General features: G+C 40.2%; 1 protein-coding gene across 5 annotated transcripts in view; it reads right to left on the bottom strand.

Moving 5' to 3' along the window:
• Positions 1 to 12,851: 12,851 nt before the first annotated feature.
• MSANTD3 (Myb/SANT DNA binding domain containing 3) overlaps positions 12,852 to 25,974 on the bottom strand; it is an 18,958-nt gene continuing 5,835 nt past the window's right edge. For 4 of the 5 annotated variants that reach the window (XM_064658831.1, XM_064658812.1, XM_064658821.1 and 1 more), the window contains 2 exons: positions 25,253 to 25,698; positions 12,852 to 23,954 (listed from right to left, as the gene is read on the bottom strand). In XM_064658831.1, the coding sequence (XP_064514901.1) occupies positions 23,545 to 23,954; positions 25,253 to 25,667 (825 nt within the window). In that variant the 5' untranslated portion in view covers positions 25,668 to 25,698 and the 3' untranslated portion in view covers positions 12,852 to 23,544. The remainder of the gene's footprint in view (positions 23,955 to 25,252; positions 25,699 to 25,974) is intronic. The other variant, XM_064658851.1, reaches the window with a different exon arrangement.

Raw genomic sequence — 25,974 nt, 5'->3', positions numbered from 1 at the left:
TGTTCTCAGGGGAAGGAAGCTGGCTGGTGCTGGAGCAAGAGGCAAGAGACTGGGGTGCCACCTCCATTTCTGCAGAGTCTTGTCAGGCGTCAGCTATCTGGTTCACTCTTTCAGGAGAAGTCATCAATCTTGTTTCTTGGCACTTGTCGTCTGTCATCAACATCTCTTCTGTTGGCCTTGCCTAAACGTGTGGATCTGAATGAGTGCACCATGCCAACAATTCTATCCAATTTCAGAGCTGGGAGCTGATGGAAGTCTTACCAAGAGTAGTTTGCCTCAAGTGGTGTTGTTGGCCACTTTCAAATCCTTGATCTTTATTCTATGTTGTAAAGTCAGCCCTAAACAAGCATCTTGTGTCAATACCACCAAGGGTATCAGTTTCTGCCTTGATGCAGGACTGTCTGCATTGTCACTTTACCCCAGGCGCAGGCATCTGTTGAGTATGATGACCAGGACCAGATGATAAACGTCAGAATGATTTGCCCGGGTGTGCCTGTTGAGTCCTAGACTGTGCAGCTTGGCTGTACCAGAACATTACTGTGGAACAGCACCATCTGTTCACTTTGACCCCAGGAGCAGTGGCATGCTTCACATTTCCCCCCCACCCCGGTTCTTCCCATAGAGCACACCAGCAATAGGTATTGCCATTAAAGCAAAAGGCAAATGCAGGACAGCCAACTTTACAAATAGCTGGGCAGCGCTTGACTACAGTACTGTGATGGCCTCTATAAATGGGGCAGGTTTGCATATCCCTCTGAGGTAAGAGATCACCTTGGGCAGTAGCTGGACTTCAGTCCTGTATTCCTAGACAGGGGTATAATCAGACAAGAGGTTGTATCTGGCTCCCTCTGTCTTCAGAGGAGTTGGAGAGCTACATCAGAATTATTGCCAAGTCACTGTGGTGTGGAAAGCTCGTCTACCATTCACCAAGACTCTGATAAAGTTTTATAGCCCTGTCTTTCCTCAAGAATTCTCTCCACATCTCCTCTATGTGCTACTTCTTGCAAATGGAAAGTCATTGTTTGCTTTTGAGTGCCAAGATGTGCAGATAAGTTTTGCTTGTTTGGGAGTAAGAAGTTCTAGGCATTTTGGCATGTATGCCTGGAAGTTGAATCCACTTCCTTTTACAGTTAACCATTGCATGGCAAAAAGGCTTATATATAAAAATTGATTGGTGATGCAGAACATAATACCATGGTCACAGACTTATACTAATGGTGAGAAGCACACAATAATGCTATTTTTTCAAATTTGTTGTTAGTTTTGAACATTTAGAAGTTTTGCTTATGTTGTTCTTCAGCTGTGCTCTTGAGAGGCTCATGCTGTATCTTTAAGGACACGAAATCCTGTGCAAACTCTGATTTTATTTTAGGTTCTTAGTGAAAGAAGCTAATATTAGGGGAAAATCATGCTAAGTGGTTATAATATTGTCACAGTAACTTGTGATTTCCATGTATTCTAAGCAATTGAACCAAGAGAAATAGATTTCTGACTAACAGGTAAAATGATATGTTGCATCCCACTTCCCTCTTCCTCTCCTACTCCGGCATGATCTGCTAATGTTATTCACATTCTTGTAACTTTTGAGGACAGATACAGTTAGGGAGGGATAGTGAACGATGCTGCCTTTAATCTTCATTCTAGTCTTTGTCTTATAAAACTATTCTGTGGAACTCTTGGGGAAAATATGCTCCCAGAAATGTCAGTATAGTCATTTGAGCTATCCCATTTGAGATTCCTGTTTTATTACCAATTTATATTTATATATATATAATGTAAATATTAGAGAGAACTCCAATCTCTTAAACAACTTCTTACCCACTTTCGAAAGGAGAAACTGATACCCCTTGTACACATCTACAAGTTGTTCCTCTACAGGTACTCCAGCTAGGACCATCTCTTTATCCCCTTTTCTTTCTGTATTAACTGATCAAGGAAAGGAAACCATCCATGTCCTCTTTCTTTTGCACTGTTTTTTGTGGGAAATCGTGGTCTCCGGTGGGGAGACAGACATAGAAGGCACATGACTATCAAAACCTCAAAGACAGAAGTAGGAATGCTCTATAGATCTGAAAAGGGCAATTCATGGTTGTGTAATTTCATGTGTCACATTTGTTTTGTTCAGCCGTGAATGCTGGTGAAGAGACAGCTTCATTTCACACTTGAACCTTCTCTGCTGCAGATGAAAGTGTGCAGCCACCTCCTAAAGTCCTGGTCCCTAACATGCGTTACTTGTGACTGCAGATGGTACCTGCTGTTCTTAAAACTCATCATCTTTCTTCTTTCCTGGGCAGGCAGGGAAAAGAAGAATTAAAGTAGTGAAAACTTGGAAAAGAATAAGGGAGAACGGGTTGGAAAGAACGTGGTCAAAGCTGTTTAGAGGACAAGTGATTAGAGCCGTTTCTTTTAAGGCTGTACTTAATCACTATATAACATATATATAACATATATTACATAGCCCAGAAACAGCTTGGCTATTTTGCTGACAAGGGTATGTCTATTTTGGAAGGGCACATCCACTCCATACAAGTGGGGTGAAGGGTCTAACTAGATTATTCTCTCTAGATCAAATCCCTGCACTGAGACACTACCAGTTGTATGCAGACCACGGGCAGATGAAAAACCGACATTGAGGTTCCAGGAGGTCCTTCAGTATCCTGTTCAAGTGCTTCAATAACCAATTAAAAACCTTCCCATTATTGTTTTCTGCAAAGCAAGTCCATTTATTCTGATCCTTTTCTCAGTGAAAGCTAGTAATTCCATTCTAACATGTAGGACTTCATAAGTTCCTTCTAGAAAAGAGAGAAAAGCAGAAAAAAGCAGTCGTCTCTGTCTTTTTCCAGACATCACTATTTCTAAAACTCTGATCGTTCTTGCTGCCCTACTCGGATTCACTTTTGGGGGTCTTTTTTACTTGAAGTATTGAGTTTAAAACTAGGCATAACTTCAGTTCTTTAGTAGCCTTTTGTCTGAAACCAGCACTCTCATTTGGCCTGTTCTAGATAGGCTGGATGATGCTTGCCCAGCATGGCTCAGTTTTTCTGTGGAGAGGTAGGTAAAACAGGAGCAACAAAGCAATTTACTTATGTTTCCCTGGATAAAATATGGGCTGGGCAACAAGAAGATTCCAAAAACCTAATCAGTACAGAAATTATTGCTCGTATCTATCTTTAACAAAGAGTTATAAAGTTATCAAGTGGATACCTTGCAGACTTCTAAAACATCCAGTTTTGCTATGCTCAAATCTTTGGAGAGAGGGAAAAGTACATGTTTGTCTCAAACCAGAACTCAGCTCTGCATCTCACTTCTCCCTCTTCAAAGGTTGTAGAGACCTTTTGAGAATAACATAACCATGATTTTTTTTTTCCATAAAAAGACTCTTCAGGATAAGACACAATACCTTCAGAATTAGACAGACCCAAGCTGCTCATTTCTCTGTGTTAATTCCTGTTCATTCCTTATATTAGGGGCTAACACACCGAAGAGTTGACAAGATTAATTAAAACAGCCTGGCAAAGCTGTTTAGGGTAGGGGACCTACACTAGAATACCCTTAGCCATATTTGAATGAAGAGCTTTGCAGATTGTGTCAGTGGCAGCCGTCATGGTCAGGAAATTTTCTTGCCTTAGCAGTGCCAGCCTTGTGCAATAACATTCCCCATAGCTTTAAGGATGACAAGTCTCAGCAGGAAGAAAAAATGAAGCAATGGTAATTTCTAGTTGTGTTCTGCAGCAATCTGGAAGCTTTCCACCTTCAAGACTTCATTTCCCATTATGGAGAAAGACTGTGGCTGGAACTGGCACTTCTCAATACTACCACTGTTAATCTTAACTTCACTAATGATGTTTGGGTGGGGGGGAGCAGGAGAGGGACATATTCACTGTGCAAAAGGTGGACCTGTAAGACTTCTACTATATTCTTGTCTCCTGTTTTCAAAATGGACCTACAGCATGAGATCTGTCTCTGGGCAGTTTGCAAAAACACACATTAATCAACTATTGAAACCTGCAGACTTCTACTAGCATCTTTAAGTGTGTCTTGCTCCTCAGCTGACCTCTAACTTCTTCAGGTATTTTGGTGTTTTTCCTCTACTTCATGTGCTGTCTTTCCTAAACTCTTCACAAATGCTTATGCCATATAGAAATGGAAGTCTTGTGTAGCGAAGAGCTCTTTCACCTTCTAGTAGCTGACTTATTTCTTGTCCTTACTGTGGAGTAAGGACAGATGGCTCAGATCTTTGCCCACGAAAAGGAGTGGACTGTTCCTCTGCTAGTCCCAATGAAGGTCTCTTCCCATTGCAGTGAGAAAAAGAAAAGAGGAATCACCCCAAGCAGTCCCTCTTGCATGCCAACTGGAATGCTGTTGTTTCTGAGTCACCCACCGCTAGGGCTTTGAGTACTCTCTTCACATGTCTCTTATGTACTAGTCCAGCCCTGACAGACAGTGTGGGAAGAATGTAAGTGGTGTCATTCCAGAAGTCATCCCCTGCTGTCCTCAAAGCCAGAGGAGAGGGTTTGAGGCATGACTGTGTTGCTATTCATCTCTACTGGGCCTCCTTAGTTCCAGGCTTCAGGCTTGTCTCATGGGGGCAGGAAGAACAAGGCATCTGCTACAAGCCTCTTGCCAGCAAAACTTCTACGCACCAAAGATTAATTTTCTGAATCAGCTCTTTATTCTTTTCCAGTGTAGCATTTGGGTTAAAACCAAATATTTTAAAAGCACAAATGGATCATCATCACACCTTTTTGATCATATCTAATGCCCATTCATACATGCTCTGGACTTAGTGCTGAAGTCAGCTTCGCCAGCTTTTCAATCCAGTGTTTCTTTGGTTATATTTAGATAATAAAGAGTATCTTATATAGCAAGGGAATGAAGACATATATGAAAAAAAGGAAGAATCTTATCATAGTATATAATTACCTGAAGGAGGGTTGCAAAGAATAGCCTGGTACTGTTCATTGGTATCCAGTGCCAATGAACATTGGCCAGAGGCAATGGGCCAGAGGCAATGGGCACACCCTGAAACACAGGAGGTTCCCTCTGAACATCAAGAAACACTTCATTACAGTAAAGGTGACAGAGCACTGGCACAGTCTGCCCAAGAAGGTTGTGGCATGTACCTCCTTAGAGATATTCAGGAGCCATCTGAAAATAGTCCTGCGTAACAGTGCCTAGGTGACCCTGCTTGTTCAGGGGCCTTGGCTCAGATGACCTCCAGAGGTCATCTTCCCAGCTCAACCTTTCTGTGATCTGTTGTGATCTGTGATTCTGTGAAAAAGACAAAATAAAATTTATTTGAAAATTAGAATACTCTCTCAGTCTAGGTCAAATGTTTCTGTCACTATAATAAATTACTGGCAGAATCACAGTTTTCAAGTGTGTTTTTATTTCAGTTGAGTATAGCTTGGTATCCCCTAAGGAATGTCTTGCTCAGAAAGAATTAGATACTAATTAACTTCCTGTCAAAATACAGAAATTCTACCAATTTCGTATCTGTTTTTTCTGGACCTTCTTCAGTCACACAGAACTTTACTCCATGAGAAGGGACAAACTGATTCTTTGATGAGTCAGCCTGCTTGTTTTTCTCTCCAAGTTCAAAGTCAATGAATCCTGGCTTTCTTATTACTCAGAAGGAATGGAAGTGCGGAGACAGAGATACGTAGGGTATTCCTGTGACAAGTGCGTCAGTATTTCCCTTAGTACATTTCTCCTGTGGTTTTTGTGGTATCCAATATGATACACACCATTCTCATTGCTGAGTGCATTCAGTTCATCTGATGCCTGATGTCTGTCTCTTGTTTATTAGTTGCACTGTTGACACACTCCATAAACTTAAAAGCAAGGAATTTATCATGAAAACATACATGTTACCAAGAGTAATTCTGTGTACAGTGGTCAAAGAGTCAAATATCCTCAGTGGTTTTGTTTGCAATTGCTTTGCTGATGTATCAAAAAGGGTGGAAAAGAGAGTGGAGTCTGGTGGTGTTCCGGACACGAGTCCTTCACAATCCTTCCTCCAGGAATCACCCCAAGTCCCCAGTACAAAGGAGGAACCCTTTGACTGTGTCTGTAGATTTGATACACCTGTGTATCTGACAAACCTCTCAGGTGCAGAAATTGCTATCAAGCTTGTGGGACAGACAAAAATGATGTCAGGAAAAAACATATGAAGTCAGTCATTTCAGAACTGTACATTGGGGATGCCAATGGAGCAGTGAAGCTACAGTGATATCTGGTGGAAAGGAGGATAATGGGGACAATCCTCTGAGGTATATTGTTTGTGTAGGTTTGGAACATGCTGTCCCCAGTTTTCTTGGTGGCATGAGAAGTGTCCTTATGCTTCCTGCTTAGACAAGTGGTATGTTCTTTGGGTGAGGGTACCGATATATGCCAAGAGAGGGAAGGCAGAGCAGAGCTGGTTTGGACCTGCTTCTATTGGTCCTGGCTATAACATTTCTAAGAAAGACCTGATCTATCATTAGCATTAGCATTTTAATGAAGCACAGAGCTCAGGCTCACAGACCCTGCAGGACCTCTGACTGTTTGCACGGACTATGTTTCACACATCTGTGGGTCTCAGGAAGGCTTGTCATCTTGGGCACAATGTCAGAATTAGAACACCTCTGGGTACTTATGAGGGCCTGCACATTGACAAGTAAGCTTCCTGGACAGCAAGGGACTTGGGAGCAGGAGGGAGAAACACTGACCCAGAGCTAATGGACTCTGAACGGGCTTGGCTCTGCCACCAGGCATCTGCATCTCGTATACTCACCATCATGTTTCAGCAGTAGAACATTTTTCTGAAGCTACTAAATGTTGGAGACAAAAGTCAACCCAGCCTCTCTCCCCATCTCTTACCTTCCTTGTCTCCTCTGCTGATTGCTGCATTGCCCATAGTTCCCTAGTCCTGCTATCACAGTAACCCCAAGGTAGTTCACATCCAGGAGGTGCTACGTGCCGTCTGCGTGGTTGAGCAGTGAGCTAATAAGCCTTTCTGGATTCCAGAGCACTAGGTATTGGCACAGGATGCTCAGAAAACATTGAAACTTTGCCAAAGGCAATGAGCCTACATAGACTTAAGCTTATAGATGTTCATATATTCAACTTAACATAGCCCAGAAACAGCTTGGCTATTTTGCTGACAAGGGTAATGCAAAATTGGTGGAAAGCACTAAACTGGCTAGCAGGAAAACTCCAGACTTATCCAGACAGACAGCGGTCTTTAGTTTACATTCTACTTCTTCAGTAATACAATAAATATCAAGTAACTCTTCTGGAACTTGAGATAGAGATCTGTCGCATTTTTCAGTCTTGGCAATAATTCTCTTTATTAAAAACAAAAATTGGGGAAAGAGGGGCAGTTGAAACCAGAAAACTTGTCATAGATGGTTCTTCTGTTAGTGTGAAGGAAACTGATAATATCTCTAGTTTGACTTCACATAGTTTGTGCAAGTGCTTGAATAGCAATAGTCCACAGGTTACTCTTTTCTGCGGATTGCAGTCTTCTGATTTTCCCCAAAGTTACTAGAAGCAGAGAACAGTTTATTATTCATTCAGTTTACTTTGCTATAGAGTACATAGCTTACTATTTATTCCTTGAATAGTCTTGCTCATGTTTAGAAAATTCCTTTATATTTTTGTATATTATAAATGTATTGGAACACAAAAACTATTTCTGTGGTTAGTTTATGTCCTCTGCAGGTTTGACCATGACATTTTAAATGAGATCTCAGTGGCCAGAGACCACAGAAGGGGCTCACAAGAGAGGGGGAAGAGCCCCTCCCCGGCTTCTTTCCTCTGACAGAAAGGCTGTGTGAGCTGCCGACTGGAGTGTGGTGCATCTCAGTTGATGACTGTTTGTAGCTTTTGGATTACATCTGTCCGATGAAAATAAGGGTCTATGGGGACTATATTTGTATTCAGTGATAGAAGGCCAAGGGAAGTATGCCTGTGAGGCTTTGATGCCTGAGATGAAGGAGCCCTGGACAGGTGAGATGGGAGTGAGAGGGAGGAAAAACCAAAATAAAATATGTCTTTCTTTTGCTATAGGGACTAGATGTGGATACAGTTCAGCATTCAGATAATAGATTTGTGTCACTCTTGGATCTGTAATGTCTCCAAAATGTTCAAGAGGCTGGGGAGGCAGAAAGGGGAGTAGGCTGCAGTGGCTGGGGTGGGCAGCAGAGCCGTGACCTGCATGCAGCTGGCAGTAGGTAGCAGTGCCAGTGACTGCTCTGCCAATCAGTGCTGAGGCCACTGCCTGGAGGAGGGACGCTGATGGAGCCTAAATACTAACTCCCAGCTCACCGGGACACATCCAGTCTGAAATGACAAGCTGGGAGCAGGGTGCAGCTACTAGCTGAGGCAGCTGCCAGTGGCTGTCTTACCAACCATGCAGTGTTGAAAGTCAGATTCAGTCATGATGATTGCCTGGATGGCTATGTCTCCAAATAGTTAATCAGGTTTTCCAAGTTTATATTTTGTTGCAATTTTCACTCTTCCCTGGCTTCTCTATTTCGGTTAAAAAAATGTGTAGTCTAGAGCCCTTTTGTTTAACTCTCAGCTTGGGAGCAGGAAAAAGTTACTCATAGCTGAGCTCTCTGCATATAATTTAATTTCTCTGATCTATGAACAGTGATTTAAACTGGTGCTATTCAGGACATTTGTAGCAAAAGCACCTAGAAGCTGAATTGGCAGGTACAGGTACACTTTCTGTGAATACAAAAACCAAATATGAATGCTATCAAGAACGAGGAACTTCAGTTATTTTGTGTGCACTTCAGTGTTATCTGTGCTGATCATTGTCCCCAGCATTTGGTTGTCTTTGTTTTCATTTTCACATGAACACAGTGATGGTGCTTTTAGACTGAGGTATTTCAGGCACTGTGTTACGCAATTTGCTCTTAAACAGCTGAGACATGGGTGCCTATCTGTCTATGACAAGGATTAGTTTATTGCTTATTTAATAGAGATCTTGAAAACTTGTTTATAACTGTTTACATACAATTTTTTCAACAATTCGGATTGCCTAAGGCTAAGACATGTTCCCTGTGCTTATGTGCACTGCATAACCCCCATGTGGCCTCAGGCAAATGGAGTGGTTAAAAGATTTATGCACTGAGCGGATAAACAAAATCTGGAAGAATTTCCCTGAGGCTTTGCCTGGATTGGCAAAGTGGTGTGATTTTAAAACATGATAGTTAGTACCTGGCATTTCTCATATATGCTGGCTTGATAAAGAAAAACCTGTATGAGACAACCAGGGTTTTTTAAGAAGCCCTACTCAGGCATAGCAGATGTTCACAGCTTGCCCTGTCTAACTAACTTTTTATAGTACAGCAACAACTATCACTGAAATATGACCCTTTTTCTTAGCGTAGACATAACCTGGCAAAAAAATATCTTGAAGATTTTCAAGAATTCCCCTGACCAGTCCATGCAATGAACATGCTGGACAGGTGGAGATTTAGGGAATTTCTCTTTCTGGGTACCAGGCAAAGAGGAGGCTGCCAAAATCTTCCGCAGGTTAGGATTTTGCCGTGACCCTTCTGGAGGATTTCCTGAAGCCCAGTATCAGTGGGAACACTTCCACCTGCAATGTGTTTCCCTTGTTCTAGTTTTGTGTTAAACCCACGAAAGCCTAGAATTTAGTGGAGTGGGAGCAGCCAAAGCATTTGGAAAGCCTTGTTCACTCTCACTCGGCTTGAAAGCAAAGTACAGCGAGCTATATATAGGCTGTGTGTATGCAATGCTGATTTCTCTAGGGAAGTGATTGATTTTCTTTCCATATAAACCAGTCACTTGCCGGCTTAGGCAGAAACGAAAGAAAGATGCTGGCTTGGCTTCCAGCACCGGAGAGGAAATTAATTTTAAAACAGCCCCGTCCGTGACACCAGCACCGCCGTCCCCTCCGCACCATCTCGCTCCTGCTTTCTCCGGGGGCAGCTCGGTGGGTGCCGACGGTGCCCGGGATGGTCGCGGGCGGGATTCCCCCATCTCCCGGCGGCGGATGCGGGAGCGGCTGGCAAGGAGCAGGTTTCCCGCTCAGGAGTTGCAGCCGCCCGGCTGTTCCCGGGAGACTGACCGTCCCAAGGACCCTCCTGCTGCTCGAGGCGGGACAGCGTTCCCGCCGGGAGAGCGGCGGCAGCCCCGGCCCGCGGGTGCCACCCGCTGGAAGGAGCGGGCAGGGCCCGGGCCGGGGCGCACCGCGGGTCCCGTCCCTCTGCAGGTCCCCTGAGCCCGGCGTTTCGCCCTCTGCCACCTGCTGCTTCTGGATCGACTCCGTAACTCAGTTATGGCATCCACCTGATCTCAGAGGGACGGCATCGGAACGAGGAGCAGCCCCCAGTTACCTGCGAGGCGTTTCTCGCTGCTGTTCGGCTGCCCCTCGCTTCCCACTCTCAGGATTACTCTGCTAGAGCACCTTTCGAGGAGCACCCTGCTGGGACTTTTGCACGTTTTAATGAAAAAACCCCAACCCTTCAAACTTGGTCTTTCCCTCTAGAAAACATCTGACGTTATCTTTTTGTGAGGTTCTTTGTCATCCTCGTATGACAAATCAACTATCACCTGTAAATCATTATCTTGCTGTTTCCAAATACATGAAGTACTATTAATTTTAATATTTGCTTTTTCTGTATCAAAACCAGTTTACCATTCACAGACAGTAACAGGAATATATAGTTTAAATTTTTCAGTGGTTTTGTTCTCTGTCTTGTACATCTCGGAAACTCTTTTAGGTCTGTGTTTAGGTCTGCTGGTCAAGACTTCTTTTCCCACTGTGTTTAGCTTTATTTATTACTATTGAATGTCATTAGCTTCTTGTCTATATTTGCTATCTATTTTCATTTCCTTCTCTTTTATAAATAATACCCTTACTGTCAACAGGTACATCTATTTCCCCTTTGAAGTAGACTCTGCTTGTGTGGTTTTCATCACTTTACCTCCGAGAATATGAAGTGTGAACACTTCCCAGCTCGTCTGATTTAGAAACTAAAGAGGTATGGTGGCGGCATGGTAGTGATTGCCACTTCAGGGAACCAGATAGGTTTGTAATCATTTGTCATATGAGATCCTTCAATCCATGGCTTTAACTTTTTCATAGTACAGTCAAATTAGCTGAAAAAAGAATCCTGATTATGGCATACTGTACTGAATCCTGTAGATTTGATTACAGGGGAAAACTGTTGAGTTTGATAGTGTAATCAGCCACAAACCCACCTACTTCTGTTTAGGAATCAAAAGGGGTAAGATAAAGGTTGTAGACAGAAGCCTTCAGACCTGTCTTTTGCTGTCCTGTGTTCACATTCTGGAAATCTTCAGTAAGATGAAATGATTTGAGGAGCACCCTGCTGGCCAAAAGCAATCATCTAGCACAAAGTTGTTTTTAACTCAGTGGAACTATTCTTTCCCATTGAAAATGAGCTAGCAAAGATAGAGAGCAACCTTATTTTTAAGTGAAGTGTGTCCCCTTGAAAAGTATAAAAGTGTAGTTATGTCTTTACTTTTAAATATAATTATGCTACCCTTTCTCTTTTCTTTCAGATCTCATGACAGTATTTGCTCTCTTCTTATCAAATGTACTGGAAGAGAGTTGCTGATATTTTTCTGTATTAGTTAAAAACCAACTTTGTATTGATGTGAGAGAAACTGACTGAATGAGCTATTCTAACCCTTATCTTTTTTGAACCAATCTTAAGACCTGTGAGATCCTAACTCAAGGTTCTACATGGAGAGATAGGGCAGCAAGCTAAAATAGCAGAAATTGGCTTCAGAACTAATAAAGGAAGGTATTTATTCACTCTACTTATATTTCGGCCTTGGAACACATGGTTACTGATAGTTTACATAGGTTCAGAAATATCTTGGACAGATTTCAAGAAAAGTCTGTTAAAGATCATTATATGCAAAGATTCCACTACAGTCTCATGGAGTATCTGCCTCATGGAACAGTACATGCTATGAAAACATTGTACAAACTTACATTTATTTTTACTTTCTGCTGAACAGATGCTACTATTCTTTTTTTTTTAGGGAGGATACTAGATTAGATGGAGCTGTGCCCTGATCCAGAATGGCTCTTGCATTGCCTTATATGCACAAATCCAACTGTCTCTAAGGTTGTGTCCCAGTTCCTCTAGATATCGTAATACTCACTACCAAGTTCTACATGTGGCATACGTGAGACACCACTGGGAAATTGTTCCATATCAGTGTGGCTTTCAGCACATTTGGTCTACACAGAAAGACCTAGGGAAGCAGGTTGTCCTTATTCACTTGTTGCTCTCCCCCTCCTCTCCCTGCTCTCCCTCTCCTCTCCTCGCTCCTTAGGACTCAGCCTTGTGGGTTTTCAAACCTCACTATTCATTTTGCTGCTCATGAGTGAGACAGACTTTCACTTTCTTGGATGCATCATAGCATGGTTTAGTTTCCAGAATTTCAATGTAGGCTTTGAACTGATATCATTAAGGTGCTCTTAATAGAAATCCAATTATTTTTATTGCCCATCAGTGCCTGACACAGGCTGCCCAGAAGTAAACTGCTAGTGCTTAACTCAGCTTCAAACCTGATTTGCCAATAGGCCTACAGCCTGAACATTTGAGAGGAACCTATGACTGTATCAGCATCTAATCAATGCACATATAAAGTTCTGTGGTGCATATGTACAACAGGCCTCAGAAATAGCATTTTCTCCCACAGAATTTGATAGCGCAACTAGGAAAGCTTCTCTGTTCCATGAAGTTGAGTGGAGTCTAGTTTAAGAGACAGAAATAGCACAGTTATGTGTAAATTAAATGACAATATTTGAAAACAACTCTGAAAGAATGAAGACTAGAAATCTTGTCTAATTAATATGTAACAATAGTCAATGATTTATTGCCTTTTCTATGAATATACAGTTTCTATTAGCAATATTTAGATATGTTTTCTCAGAAGTCCATAATTATTTATGTTTAATTATTTATGATTAAACATTTTACAAGAAACAAGGCACTAAAATGTACAGTTAGTCATCCTTATTACATACACTGTGAGTTTCAGTAATTCCCCTCGTTTAGACAATTATTGAGTCTCTTCCCCAGTAGTACTTTTTGTTGCATTTCCTACATCTCCAGCCATTAGAAAGTATACATTTTAGGGCCCTACTTTTGTCTCCTTTTACTCGATGTTTCTGTAGGAAAAACAAAGAATTTGCTATGAAAGTTAGCTACACAATAAAGATAATGAAAACTCGATTTCTCACATTTCTAAGGACTCAAACATACTATGAGGTTTTTAGAGATTCAAACTGTAATATGGGTATTCTTTATTAAATAAAAACAACAGCACAAAAAAGATTTGTTTAAAGGTGTGGTTTCAGAAGCTACTTCCGTGCAGGGCAGAACCAGATTTGGTGGAGTTTGAGGCACTAAAATACTAAATCAACACTTTATAACAGGTGAGATGACTGGGCTGACACCATGCTAGGAAAATCAGATTAGCCTAGTGGCTGCCACTTAGCTAAAAAGGGGATCTTAAATAATGTATCGTTTTCAGTGTAATTTAAAAAGCAAACACCAGAAATTGTTACTAAGAAAAGGCAGAGACCACAAGAAATACCATCTAATACTCCATTAACATATTCAGTATCAGGAGTGTATACATTTTCAAGTATCTTATGACAAATAGTCCAGCACTTAAATGTTCATTCTGTTTTAGATCCTCACCAACTATAAGCACAAACACAGCACAGTGTAATTTTACATATTGTTAAAATACAACAGAATCTAATGTCACATAATAAATACAACACAGTGTAAAGAAACAGTGGTTTCCTAATTATTTGACCACTTATACAAAAATGACAATGAGGAGTGCCTATATTCAAGTTTCTCCTTGAGGTTCTCAAGCTCCTGCGCTGGCATCATTTTAGAGGTCTGGTTTTCAGTGCCTCTGCAGTGATCCTGAACCTTCTGAACACATAAGATCTCTTTCAGAGATTTTCAGAGGATCCACACAGTCACCTTGACCAAAGCAATTCAGGTGCAATTTCAGCACTTACAGAATATACATGCAAAACAGGAAAAGATTCTGCAGGATAAGAAAAAGTGATGGTGGAGGGAGAACTTCACAGAACAACTCAAATAATACCCTGGGTCAGCACCAAATTAAAGTTTCTTTTTTCTCTTGGAAAGATAAGACCTCCAAAACATGGCTAACATGATGTACCGCCACAAGATGGTAGTACTAGCAGAGATGGCAATAACACATTTGGAAACATATTATCTCCTAAAGCATTTCCACTTCTTAGGTGTTGTAAAAATAATTCTGTTAAACTGCATGATTTCTTGGAAAAGAGAGGTTCTTACTCAGCAACATAAGTCACTCAAATATCCAGGTTTACAACAAACTTTGTAAATACAGGAGTGCTGCTGGATGGTAGTTGGCAGTAAAGCAACTTATACATCTTGTGGCTGAAAGTTCAAAAATGCAACAACAAAAAGAAAGATGTGATTAGGACTATGCCTTCTAGTTCTATGGGAAGCAGAGCAGACTGGAATTTCTCTGTATTTGCATTGATGGATTATCAGAACTTTTTTTTTCAGATACTGCTCTAAAATGTCATAACATCTGCATCTTGAGAAGATGAAGATCAAGTCTCTCATTATTTAATCCTTGAAATCCTTGACTCTTCAAAAAAGAAAAAAAGGTGAAAATACAAAATATTAAAAAAAAGATATTTTTCATTTGGTTGAATTTATGTATATATCTAAGTGGGGATGGATTAGCACAGTTGGCTTTACTTTTTTTTTTTTTTTTTATTTAAGAATGAGAACTAACTTGATGGAAGTAAAGATTTTACAAGGAAGAAAGGTGAGAATATACCTGCATGATACACCAACCATATCAGTTAACAAAATCCTTACAGAAAACTGCTTCTGTCAGTTTAACACACTGAAGTTGTGGTAATTTACTGTTCTTGGTAGTTGAACACTGACAGGGCTTATTTTAAGCTGTCACATGATTTGGAAGATTTTAATGTACAACAATTTAAAAAATCGATTGCTTACCACCCAAAGCCATTTTTACAGATCACTAAAGTAACCTGCTGCTGTTACTATGTCCTTACTTGTGTTTTAAGTTGTGAGAGGATGTGGGCTTAAGTTTGCTGTGCCATGGGACTTGACCCACTCATGTCCATGCTGCGCGTAAGAGAAAGGCTTAGGTTTAAGCCAGTCTTTTCCCATGTCTGATTTTCCCAGCTCCTTGACAGTGCACTTCTGCTGGATTTACAGAAGTAGAGTTGGTAGCTATGGCATTTGGACCAGAGTGAGAGCAGACATCGATACTTATCTACCAAGCCCATGACACCATGTAAAGGAATGTGTTGGCTTCAGTGGGATTGTGGAAGTATAAATTAGAAGCATGTTATTTATTTATCAGTCTACAAGAGGAGTAAGAGCAAGATTTACCCCAGAAGACGGTGTTTTAATTGGCTGAGATAAAGCACTGTTATGATCATTTATTGATTATACCTCTAAATTTGCCACCTTATCAGTGTTACAAGGCACATCAGTGACACATTAAGCAATGATGTTTGTTTCTGCTGGCTAAAGCTCCTTACTTTTTATTCAAATACATCCACCGTCACTGATTTGGTAATTGGAAAAGATGCCAGACAATTTGAGATTGTAAGCACCTTGCCACAGTTCAACTGGCACCACCACATGGCTAAGTATATCTCAGTAGGACTATTGCATTCAAGGATAACAGAATAAAATCAGTATGGGAAGCCTTCATATGCTATCAGCCATCAATGAAGTGCAACAAAAAGCCCAGTCTAGTCTCAGAGCCCTCATGCAAGCCAGCAATTGAAAGCAAATTAAGTGCATTTTGGAAACCAGTGTTGCTTTATTTGGCAAGGACTTCTCATTATGCCTCATTTTAGATGGAAAGTTGGAGGTAAGGCAATATTTGGGTTGGACACTGTTGCTCCCTAAGCAGAGGTTGAACCTCTCTAATAGGTCAGCACTGATAACTCCTAGCCTGCCAAAATTTATGCCCTGGTTTAAATACTAAATCCATCAAATCACCTCCCTAATTTGTACTTTTCAGAGTCTCAGCATTTACAAGATCTTTTTCAGATAAATGGAAATTATCTTGTGTGTGTCAACTCAGATTTCGTACAGTCCACGGGATTGGAATTCAAAAGTTATAAAGCCACATAGTTCATTGGGTTGAAGGACCAGTCAGTGGGAACACAGAGGTGTCTAATAGAACAAAATAATTTTTAGCAAAGCTTTGGTGAGATTAATAGGTCAAAATTTCAAAACTCCACAATTAAACAGAAGCAGGATTCCCCCCCCCCCCCCATATTATAGTGTGACACAGAATGTATGGCAGGAACTTATATGGACGATTCAGCTGGTCCATTTGTGGCTTAGAACATAATTTCAGAACATAATTCTAAAAAAAGAAGAGGGATTTGTACATGACCAAATAATGAGCAGAGCTTGAGCATCTTGTATGTCAACTTGTTAGTGCCAATAAATAATAAATTACTACTAAATTGGTGTATAATTCCAGTTTCAGATTTAGGGCTATCCAAAAGCAGCTGAGAAGAAATATCTGAAGATTTGTAGAATACAATCAATCTCAAGTTGTGCTGAATACAAACCTACTTCTACTCTCTTGCCAAACCAATTTGATTAATGAGGTGCTCTAACAATTGATTAGAGACTGAAGCACACAACTATTCTGAAGCTGGACTGAAAAACAAAAGGAAAACAAACAATCTCAATCAACATTTAAAAAAGTTCACCTAAATTAAATAAGGAAAATCTACAAATCTATTTTGCTTTATTTCTGTTAAATTAGAGAGTTATCTCCCTAAATATATATGTGTGTGTAGTGTAGGCTTTGTATCTAGCTAGCTCTTCAGCAAGAAGGCAACAGATTGTTTCTAGCTATTTTGACTGCTTAATTCATTTTTTCCCCTTTTGTTTTTGTCCAGTGGCTGTTTTGACAGATTAGAAGACTTGGCAAAAATATTTCTTATTCTTAGAGAGATTAACCATCTGGTGAGATCCATCCACACACCCTCCTGAGTATAACAGTTTTATGACCCACCACTACGTGGTGGACAACCTTTTCCTTTTTCTTGCTCTATAACCTATGTCATTTGGCAGACTACATGCTGGACAGATTTCATCTGCCTTTCCACAGTGCATAGCATGCGTGTCTGGATAATGTAGTCTCGGAAAATTGTTCAACTTCAGTTTAGTAAAGAGTGAGGTCTAATAACCCTGGCAGGATTCCTATTTGAAAGTGGCTACTTTTCTTATTGTCAGGCACTTGGAGCTGTGAATTCTATGATAAAGATGTCCAGAGTCTCAAAGGAAACAGAAGTGAAGACCATGCAGGGAAACTGTTCGACATATGTGACAATGTTACGTCTTGGGGCAGATAGAGCTGTCTTCACTTCTGACTTGTTCTGAAAAACACACCAATCCTTTTATTTTTATTATTTTTCTTTGTAAGTTTTTAATTTCTTACTGACATGACTGATGACATTGTGGGATGCCTAATCCCTTCACTACTAGACCAGTAAAATGTTCAGAGCCACAGCTAGCACATTTCTATTTAATAGCTCTTATTAGGCCCAGAAATCTGTCCAAATTCCATGTGTACCTTCCTTAGATATAAGAGAATCAAGCTGATCAGCAACACAGAAGTCTGTGATACCAAAACCAGATACCACTGCTTGCTTTCATCGTAAAAATATATTATCCTATTCTTATAGATAGCAACAAATTATCTTCTTTCTTTTTATCACATGTACAGAGCTGTCCTCTCTAATATTTTTAATTATATTAACAGTTGCTGCATACTGTCATATCATCTTGGTACTTTGTTTATTTTATTAGTCTAAATGTATTATTTTTAGTATGCATTACTACTTAATTTGCCCAGAAACGCTTTTGAATATCTAACTAGAGACAAAGTTCAGGAAGAGCGATGATGTGTGAATTTACAGTCAGCTGCTTTGAGAGGAAACAGAGGAATAGCATGAAAAGACGGGTTTTTTTCTTATGAAAGAAACTAAGATGCATCAGTCCTATAAAAATATCTTCGACCAAGCTAGCTCAAAATATGAAATTACAGGACTACTTGTGAAGGATTTGTCTGAAAAAAAATTCAATTAAATGTTATTTTAAGATTTACATGTAATTCCCCTGCCTAGGAAGTAACAATATATAAATGTGTAGCAGTTTATTGTTTTAATGTCATGAGAAACATACCTGAAAGTATGACACCGCACGAATGTGTAGTTGTACAGACTGTAACCACAGAGATTCAAAACAAAACTGGAAGCATTATAACGCAAGTGGGTAAGAAGGAAAAGGACATACTGTAAAAGCCGTAAAAAAAATTATCTGCAAAAGATCATTGAAAAATACCTATGTAATCATACAAATCCTTGGGAGACTGTTAAAATTTGGTACTGGAAACACACAAAGATGAATGATCATTAAAAAATTCAGCACAACATCCTTAGCTGCCCTTTCCTGTGCTCAGGAAAGGGTAGCCCTGAACCATCCTTCCTTTCTCTGGTCACTGGACTGCAATGGGAAGATCTGAACGCTGAGCTCGGCCACACCAGGTACACCTGCTCTGTAAGGATTGCTTCTCCAAGGAGTGGCTGGGGAGGGCTGTGTTTTCAACTCTGGCTAAACACATCTCTGCAGTGTAGGAAAGAGCATCAGACAGAGGATTTCTGTCAAGCAGCAAGATCCCTTGCTCCAGTCATACAGCAGCCTGGGCTTTGAAAGAAGCAGTACAACAGATGGCAGGATGAATCGATTCTTTGTCAAGGTAAGAGCTTTGATTTGAAGAAGTATCTGTGAAAGTCTTTCAGTGAGACTCTTCAACTACCTAGAAATAAGGAACTTTGTTATCCAGAAACCTCAAGCCTAACTTCTGCAGAACCCCAAGGATTTATGAAGAATCACCACCACTTACACAGCTTCAGTACCCTGCATTAGCTCTGGTCCTGATGAATGACTTTTAGTCACAATTACATGGAGAAAGTGATCTTCTCTATACAGACTTTTCTCAGTGCTAACCTCTCTTCAAAATCCTTTGTTTCCTAGGCTGTGTGCAGAATCCAGAATGTATGGGCAGCTGTGTATAAAAGACTAACTAACCATGCTTTCTGTGGAAGGGGAAGGTGACGATAGAGGAACACACATTTCATGTTCAAATGTTGTGATATAGGCAGTCTGAGCTAGAGAAAGGAAAGAGCTAAACACATAGCTCTGAATGAAATCCCCAGCTCATATTGCTGGTTAAAAAGCTAAGTGGAAACAGAGATGTTAGGAATAAATGCAGGAGAAAAAAATCAACAAATGAAAAACTTTATACCAGGCAACAAATTAGATGAACTCCAAAGAGAGACACCTGGAGCTAGGCTCATGTCAATTTGGGAAGCATAAAGGAATTCACCACATCTTGTCTAGAAGGTCATTGTTACTCTTCATAAGAACATAGAGGCTGAGAACCATGGCCACTACATGTCTGGTACACATTTGGAGTTAAGAAGAGATCATTTTGTCCAGTGTATCTTTTAAGTTCATTCTTGACAAAAACTCGTATAGCAAACCCAAAGAAGAACAGGCATGTTCTTCTTAAAATATTGATGTATTTTATCTGTGGAAAAACCTTGAGAAAATTCATACATAGTTTGGCCAAGTGGTTATCAGGAAAACACAATTATGTGAAAGTTTGAATGATGTAATCTAGAAAAAAAGGGAGAGGAACATATGGACATATTGTCTGAGATGGCTATATTAAACATAAGAAGAGTCAAACAAAAGAGAACGTAAATCCTAATACCAGAGGAAGTAATTGCAATCACAACAACAAAAACAAAAAAGGTAAAAGTCACATTTCTCAAGTAATTTCAACTCCACCACATAAATCACTTTATAAAGCCTTGAAGTGGAGAAGCCAAAGCCTGGCAAGGAGATACATTACTTCATCTTGTTGATCTTTTACATTTTTCTATGTCTAGCACCCAATCTTACAGCAACCAACAGTCAACTACAAATGGGAAAACAAGAGCCAGTGTCACCTGTGAACCATCTGTTATGTGTACCACAAAACCATCTCGTATAATTTGTGTTAGGTGTAATATTCCCATTTTTCTGCTATGCATGTACTGATCATTCTTTCTTTCATATCTTTATCTTGGCTCTTTCTAATCTTCTTCTTGTGATTGTCTTAGAGCAGCTGGCACTAGTTCATCACTGTGCAGGTGTAACCCAAACTGCGTATTCTACACCCTCTATGTCATTTCCCAGGAACTGTTAACACTAGACCATTTGCAGCACCTGCCCAGAGCACACCTGACCCCTCAGGCTATAAGCTGGGTGTTAAGAAGCCTGTGAGATAGGAGGATGTTCCTATCCTCATATCAATGACTCAGGTGTTATTACTCCCCTCTGGGGAGTCATTGGCACCTCCACACCCAGCCTGAGGGGTCATGTCTGCTAATGGGCCACCAAGGATTCAAAAAATATCTCACGACTCACAGTCACCCATTGTGGAACTCTCTGCCCTGGCGGAGGTACTGGGCATTCCCACTCAAACCTGAGTGTATATAATCTTGGGGTCTTGGGACTTCTGGTCCCACTCATCAGATCCAGAGGAGGACCAGAACCTCAACTGGACTGCAATCACCACCCTCAACCAGACTGCAACCAGCACTCTCACCAACAGGTTTTCCTCCTCTTTTACTTTGGACTTAGGAGGACCACGTGGGGCTCAGCCCAGAGGCCAATGAACACCACTCTGTTTGAGCCCCAGAGTGCTGGGTTATACATCTGGGTTTTGTGGGTTAAAACCAATTGTTTGTCCGTATAATTGTATTTATTGTATTATTGTTATTAAATTGTAACTCTGACTTATAATCTCTTTCGAATTGGGTTCATTTCTCCTGCCGGTTTACCTTTAAACCAGCACAGTGATCTTCTTTCTTTTAAATAGAAACTGAATTAAAAGGGTCTATTGTTCAGCTTAAGAACTATAACTTTTGGTTTTAGGATAAGAAAATATGCCAAAAAGCAAGGCATTGCCCACTTAGTGGAGTTTGAAAACACGCATATTTTAAAGGACATTTAAATAAAAAAATCTTTCATGAGCCATGGTATAACTTCCAGGAGTCCAAATTACCCTTATCTCAAATTTCGTGAGATTCTCCCTGGGCTATTTCATGCCTTTTCTAGACCTGGATTGTCTCTCTATTCTTGCTCTATTTGCAGTGTTGTAATTGTCTCCATTCGTCACCTTTTAACACCTGGTTTCCATTTCATCGTTTCAAATTACTTCCACTTAGAACCCTCGTGGAAGGAATCCCATCACTAGTTAAGACAAATATCTTCCCCATTCTTTTTTCTGGATAGTGCCTGATCAATTGTCATAACCCCTGAAATAACTGACTCATCTTTCAGACCACAGAATGCGATCTCAGAACAAAAAGATCTTCACTTCTGTTTACTTCTTTCTTTTGCCTCTACTGTTATTATACTTTCCCATAGTGCTTCTATTCAGCAGGAAGAAAAAAAAGTGTCCATAACAATATCCTTCTTTGGAATTCCTGTACTTCCTTCACATGGTCAATTTATAAGAAATTTGAAAGTGCAGTCAAAAAGATCTGCCTTCAGATTTCATACATGGCCTATTGTTTCTATCTTGCAGCAGCTCTGCATATTTTTTTTAGTCTGTCATATAAAATAAGTTGTAATAAATAGCTCCCACTGTGACTGCTGGTGTTAGCACGTTGAAGGGAGTAGCGCGTGTACCACAGTGTTAACCACAGTGAGTACTGTGGTTGATAATGGCAGTGCTTGGAAAGATGAATCACCAGCAGTGAAAGCAGTTCAAGAAAAAGAAACACATACGCACACACTCACACACAAAAAATCCCAACCCAAAGCAAAACCAAAAGGAACTCACTCCACCAGAAAGAACATCCAGGGAAAGAGAGAGGAGTGTAACTGGGAACGTATGCTTTGTAACATACTTTAATTTGAATACATTGCTCACAGTATGGACTTGCCCTTATGAACCATGATCTGAAAATACTTTATTAAATAATGTGATACTTGGATTTTTCAATGAAAATTCATGGTTTTGTTAATTTTTCTCACTGCTTCAAATGATGGTTTACACCTTCCTGTAAAATAGGTTTTCACACATCAGAAGCTCTTATGAAGCTTTGCGGGGTTCTGCATTTCACATTCTCTTAACCCTTGCCCCACTAGAATAAATGATTGCCTGGGTAAGGATTATCTTTATTTGTGCTTTCCTACTATCTACTGTTCTGGACACCCAAACTCTGTGGGTACCTTCATGTGAATGGTTCACACAAATCATGTCCATCACCCCGCACTGACAGCAAACGCAAGAAACACACCACCATAATGCACAGGACAGAACAAAACAGAACAGTGCTTCAGGACAGGAATGATTCCCTTGAACTGCTTCCCACTCTATGTGAAGAAAAAGAGGGTGAATTTTAAGTCTTTTCTTCTTGCTAAGGAGAGACTGAGATACTCAAGCTAGCTGCTACACCATCAAGTATTGCATAGGAAGATAGAGGGAGACTTTGCCAATGGGCTGGCTAGCTGACTGCATTTTAAGAGCTTTATGAATTGTTAAAAAGCTCTTCCCCTCAGAATGACTCCAGGTGAACAGCACACAGTGCTGGCAGCAGCATTTGACCCTCTTATTTCGGTATTCTACTTCAATACAAGATGGGCCTGGGAAAGAAGGAACAAGCACAATGGCTTTTGAGGAAGAAGTCACCTTCTTTTTAACTTCGTAAGGGTCAAGGCTCAAAAAACCAGAGGGCCAGTCCACAACCATTCTCTCAATCAGCCAGCCAGCTGGGAAATACTACTGTTCTTCAGAAGGAAAGGGCTCAGTTACTACAGTGGTCCTTTTGCTACTTCCTTAATTTTCACATCTTCTATGAAGAATAAGTTATGGACTATATTAACTAGAGACAAGTTTACTTTTTCCTAAGCCCCAGCATAATGATCCAACTGACACCTGTCAATCAACTTCTGCCTCAATAGCAGAGAGCAACTCCAATCCTTGCATTAATTTGAAAAATGGTAGATAGGAAGAGATAGAAATCAAAATAAACACTACAGCCTGATGTTTAAAGCTGTTATCTTAAGAACACCCAATGTAAGAACACCTGGAGTACCTTAAATTTCACAAGGATGCAAGGGCGTTCTGAGAGGGGAAAATATGTTCACATTTTAAACACTGTGCATGTCTGAGTTAAACAAATCAGAACTACCTACAAATGAACAATACGGTTTTCCCCTCGGTAGACTATACCACTGTTTCCCTAAATATTAAGAGTCATAGTGTGTTCACTATCAGCCAGGCACCTACCCTGTCACTGTACATTCACATTAAAAAACCTTCTTTCCAGTGCGCGTTACTCATAAACGTGTGAATCAGACTGACTCTCTGCCCCTTTATGTTCTAAGGGGAATTAGGAAAGGGTCTGTTATAGGACGATACAGGCCATTCTTTTGTGATGGTCTGCAGTTTTCTCTCCCAATACATTTTCTTTTTATTTAGCACTTCCATTTTTATCCTGTGTTCTTCTTCGGCCATCTCACACTCTCTTTCTATTTGTTGTATTTTTGCCACATGAACTTCATTCATTTGGATTAACTGCAGTTGCAAAATTGACATTTGCTGATGATGTTCTTCCTCATGCATTTTTTTCAGCGCACTTTCCTGAGATGCTTTACTTCTGTAGTTCTTATCAGCTGCTATTCTGACATCAGAACACGAAGGCTCAGGTTGGGAGGTACCTTCACATACTGGAAAATGTACCAGCTCTTTGTCTTCATCACAAAGTTCTCTGTTTGAGACAACAAATGATTCTGCAAAACAAAAGAAGAAAAAGTATTATAGTATTCCCTTCCCTCAAGAAACACAAATGTGATAAGTTATTGATACATGCATCTAAACCTTGCGCTTCTGTACCAAAGTACAGGAGCCAATACCTAATGCAGTTCTGTTACAGAATACTAAGAGTATAATGGTCTGAACCGAACTACTCTTGGCTCTGTTGTTACCCTTCCATGGCTATAATGGGAGCTCAGAATACTAAAGTGAATACAGACATTTATAAGTGGATACCTAAATTTAGGTGGCTGAGTCCGGAGCTAAACCTTAATGCAGCTGTTTAAGCTAAATCCATATGTGACTTGCAATACTTTTATGAAAGATCTCAGTGTCAGGTGAAGAGCTGTAGCAACATGAATATCAAGAGAGTGAGGGAATACTAGGAAGAATACCTCTTATTCCTTTCATATCACTACTGTAGGTGTTGTAAACGCAGTAGTGTACATTTTTAGGAAAAAATACATTATTCTAACTTTGAGAAGGCTCTACCAATTCTTCTGAAATAAAAGAGACTACTCATGGAACAGAACAGTTACCACTGCAAATGAGGGTCTCAAAATACATTCCTTTACAAATCCTGATGACTAATTATGGTAAGTACAATTATGAAAGAGACATTCTAAGAATGTTATCTAACAACGCAGCTACTGATGTCTTTTGAGCAAGGACAGTCTCCTATGTGAGATCCTGACACAATAAAACTTGCAAGAAACCGTTGTAGCCATCCTCCCTTCTGTTTTTGCATTATTCCTTATGTGTATGCTTTCCAAACAAAGAAGAATGTAGTGCTGAACTTTCTCAGAAAGGCCGTTTCCAATGTGGACTGTAATGTGAAATATGGCTCTACATACTCTCTGTAGTCCTTGAAAACAAAGGAGGAAAGACCTACAGGGAACTCTTGCAGCAGACAATTTTGTATCAATTTTCTGCTGGTGGATTTGTTTGTTTGTTTTAACCAGCAAAATTATACTTTATAAAGAATATGAATATCCTTGGGACTCTTCTCTGGAAAGCCAGCACGATAGCTACTGTGATGCTTGCCACAGAGCAGCAGATATGTCAGAAACTGATGAAAAAAATTTGTGAAAACCCTCAGTTTAACTCCCGGAGGCCTAGGGTAATACACAAAGTCTTGTAATATCATAGCTGTGAAATTACTTTTCTGTAACCAGCAGTCCCAGCTAGGTAGAGAGATTTAGACTGCTGAAAGAGAATCACTGGCAAAATCACATACAAAACAATACTACTTGCATCATTACAGTAACATTTATACCTTGACTAGAAGCATCAGGCTGATATTCAGAATCTTCTTCTGGTGGGCTCTGCAAAAAGTACATTTGCTCAGGCATTATGCTGGCAATCTTCTCTTTCCCTACGATGTGAGTATTTATAAGTGGACTAATACTTCTTTTTACCTTCTCCCGCCTTTCATGTGCCATTATCTTTTTTGTCCGTGCCTTGATATTTTCCCAGCATTTCTTTAACTGTTTGAAGTCTCGCAGTGATACACTGGGCTGTGAATTATATTCATGAGCTAGCGCTTGCCAGGTACGTTGTTTCAGAGCAATAGTTCTCGCATCACTTTTTTTACATTCAAGCACATATTTGTATTTTTCAACTAACGCAAGCAGCACACTCTTCTCCACTTCCGAGAAGTATTTAGCAGGCTTTATTATTTCGTTTTGCATTTTCTACTGTTTCTCCAAGAAGCCAAAATTCCTATGAAAACAATGTTGAAAGGAAAAAGAAAAACAAAAAACAAACACAAATTAGAACTAGTTACAGTATCAGGAAACCATGTTTCAGCAAATAAATTCTCAGCATAGCCTCTGGTTCATTTTAATAGAATAGTTTGAGTAGTTCTAGAGTACATAATGGAACATTTGGGTAAAATATAGTATAGTTTCATGCTGTTTTGTGTTGCCAGTTTAGTGGGTACGCAGTTCCAGAAGTAGACCATGGGAGGTCTTTGTTACGATTTGTCTTGATACAAAA

Source organism: Pseudopipra pipra, chromosome 1 (assembly GCF_036250125.1).
Source record: "Pseudopipra pipra isolate bDixPip1 chromosome 1, bDixPip1.hap1, whole genome shotgun sequence".
NCBI lineage: Eukaryota > Metazoa > Chordata > Aves > Passeriformes > Pipridae > Pseudopipra > Pseudopipra pipra.
This window is presented reverse-complemented; position numbering and strand designations above follow the sequence as displayed.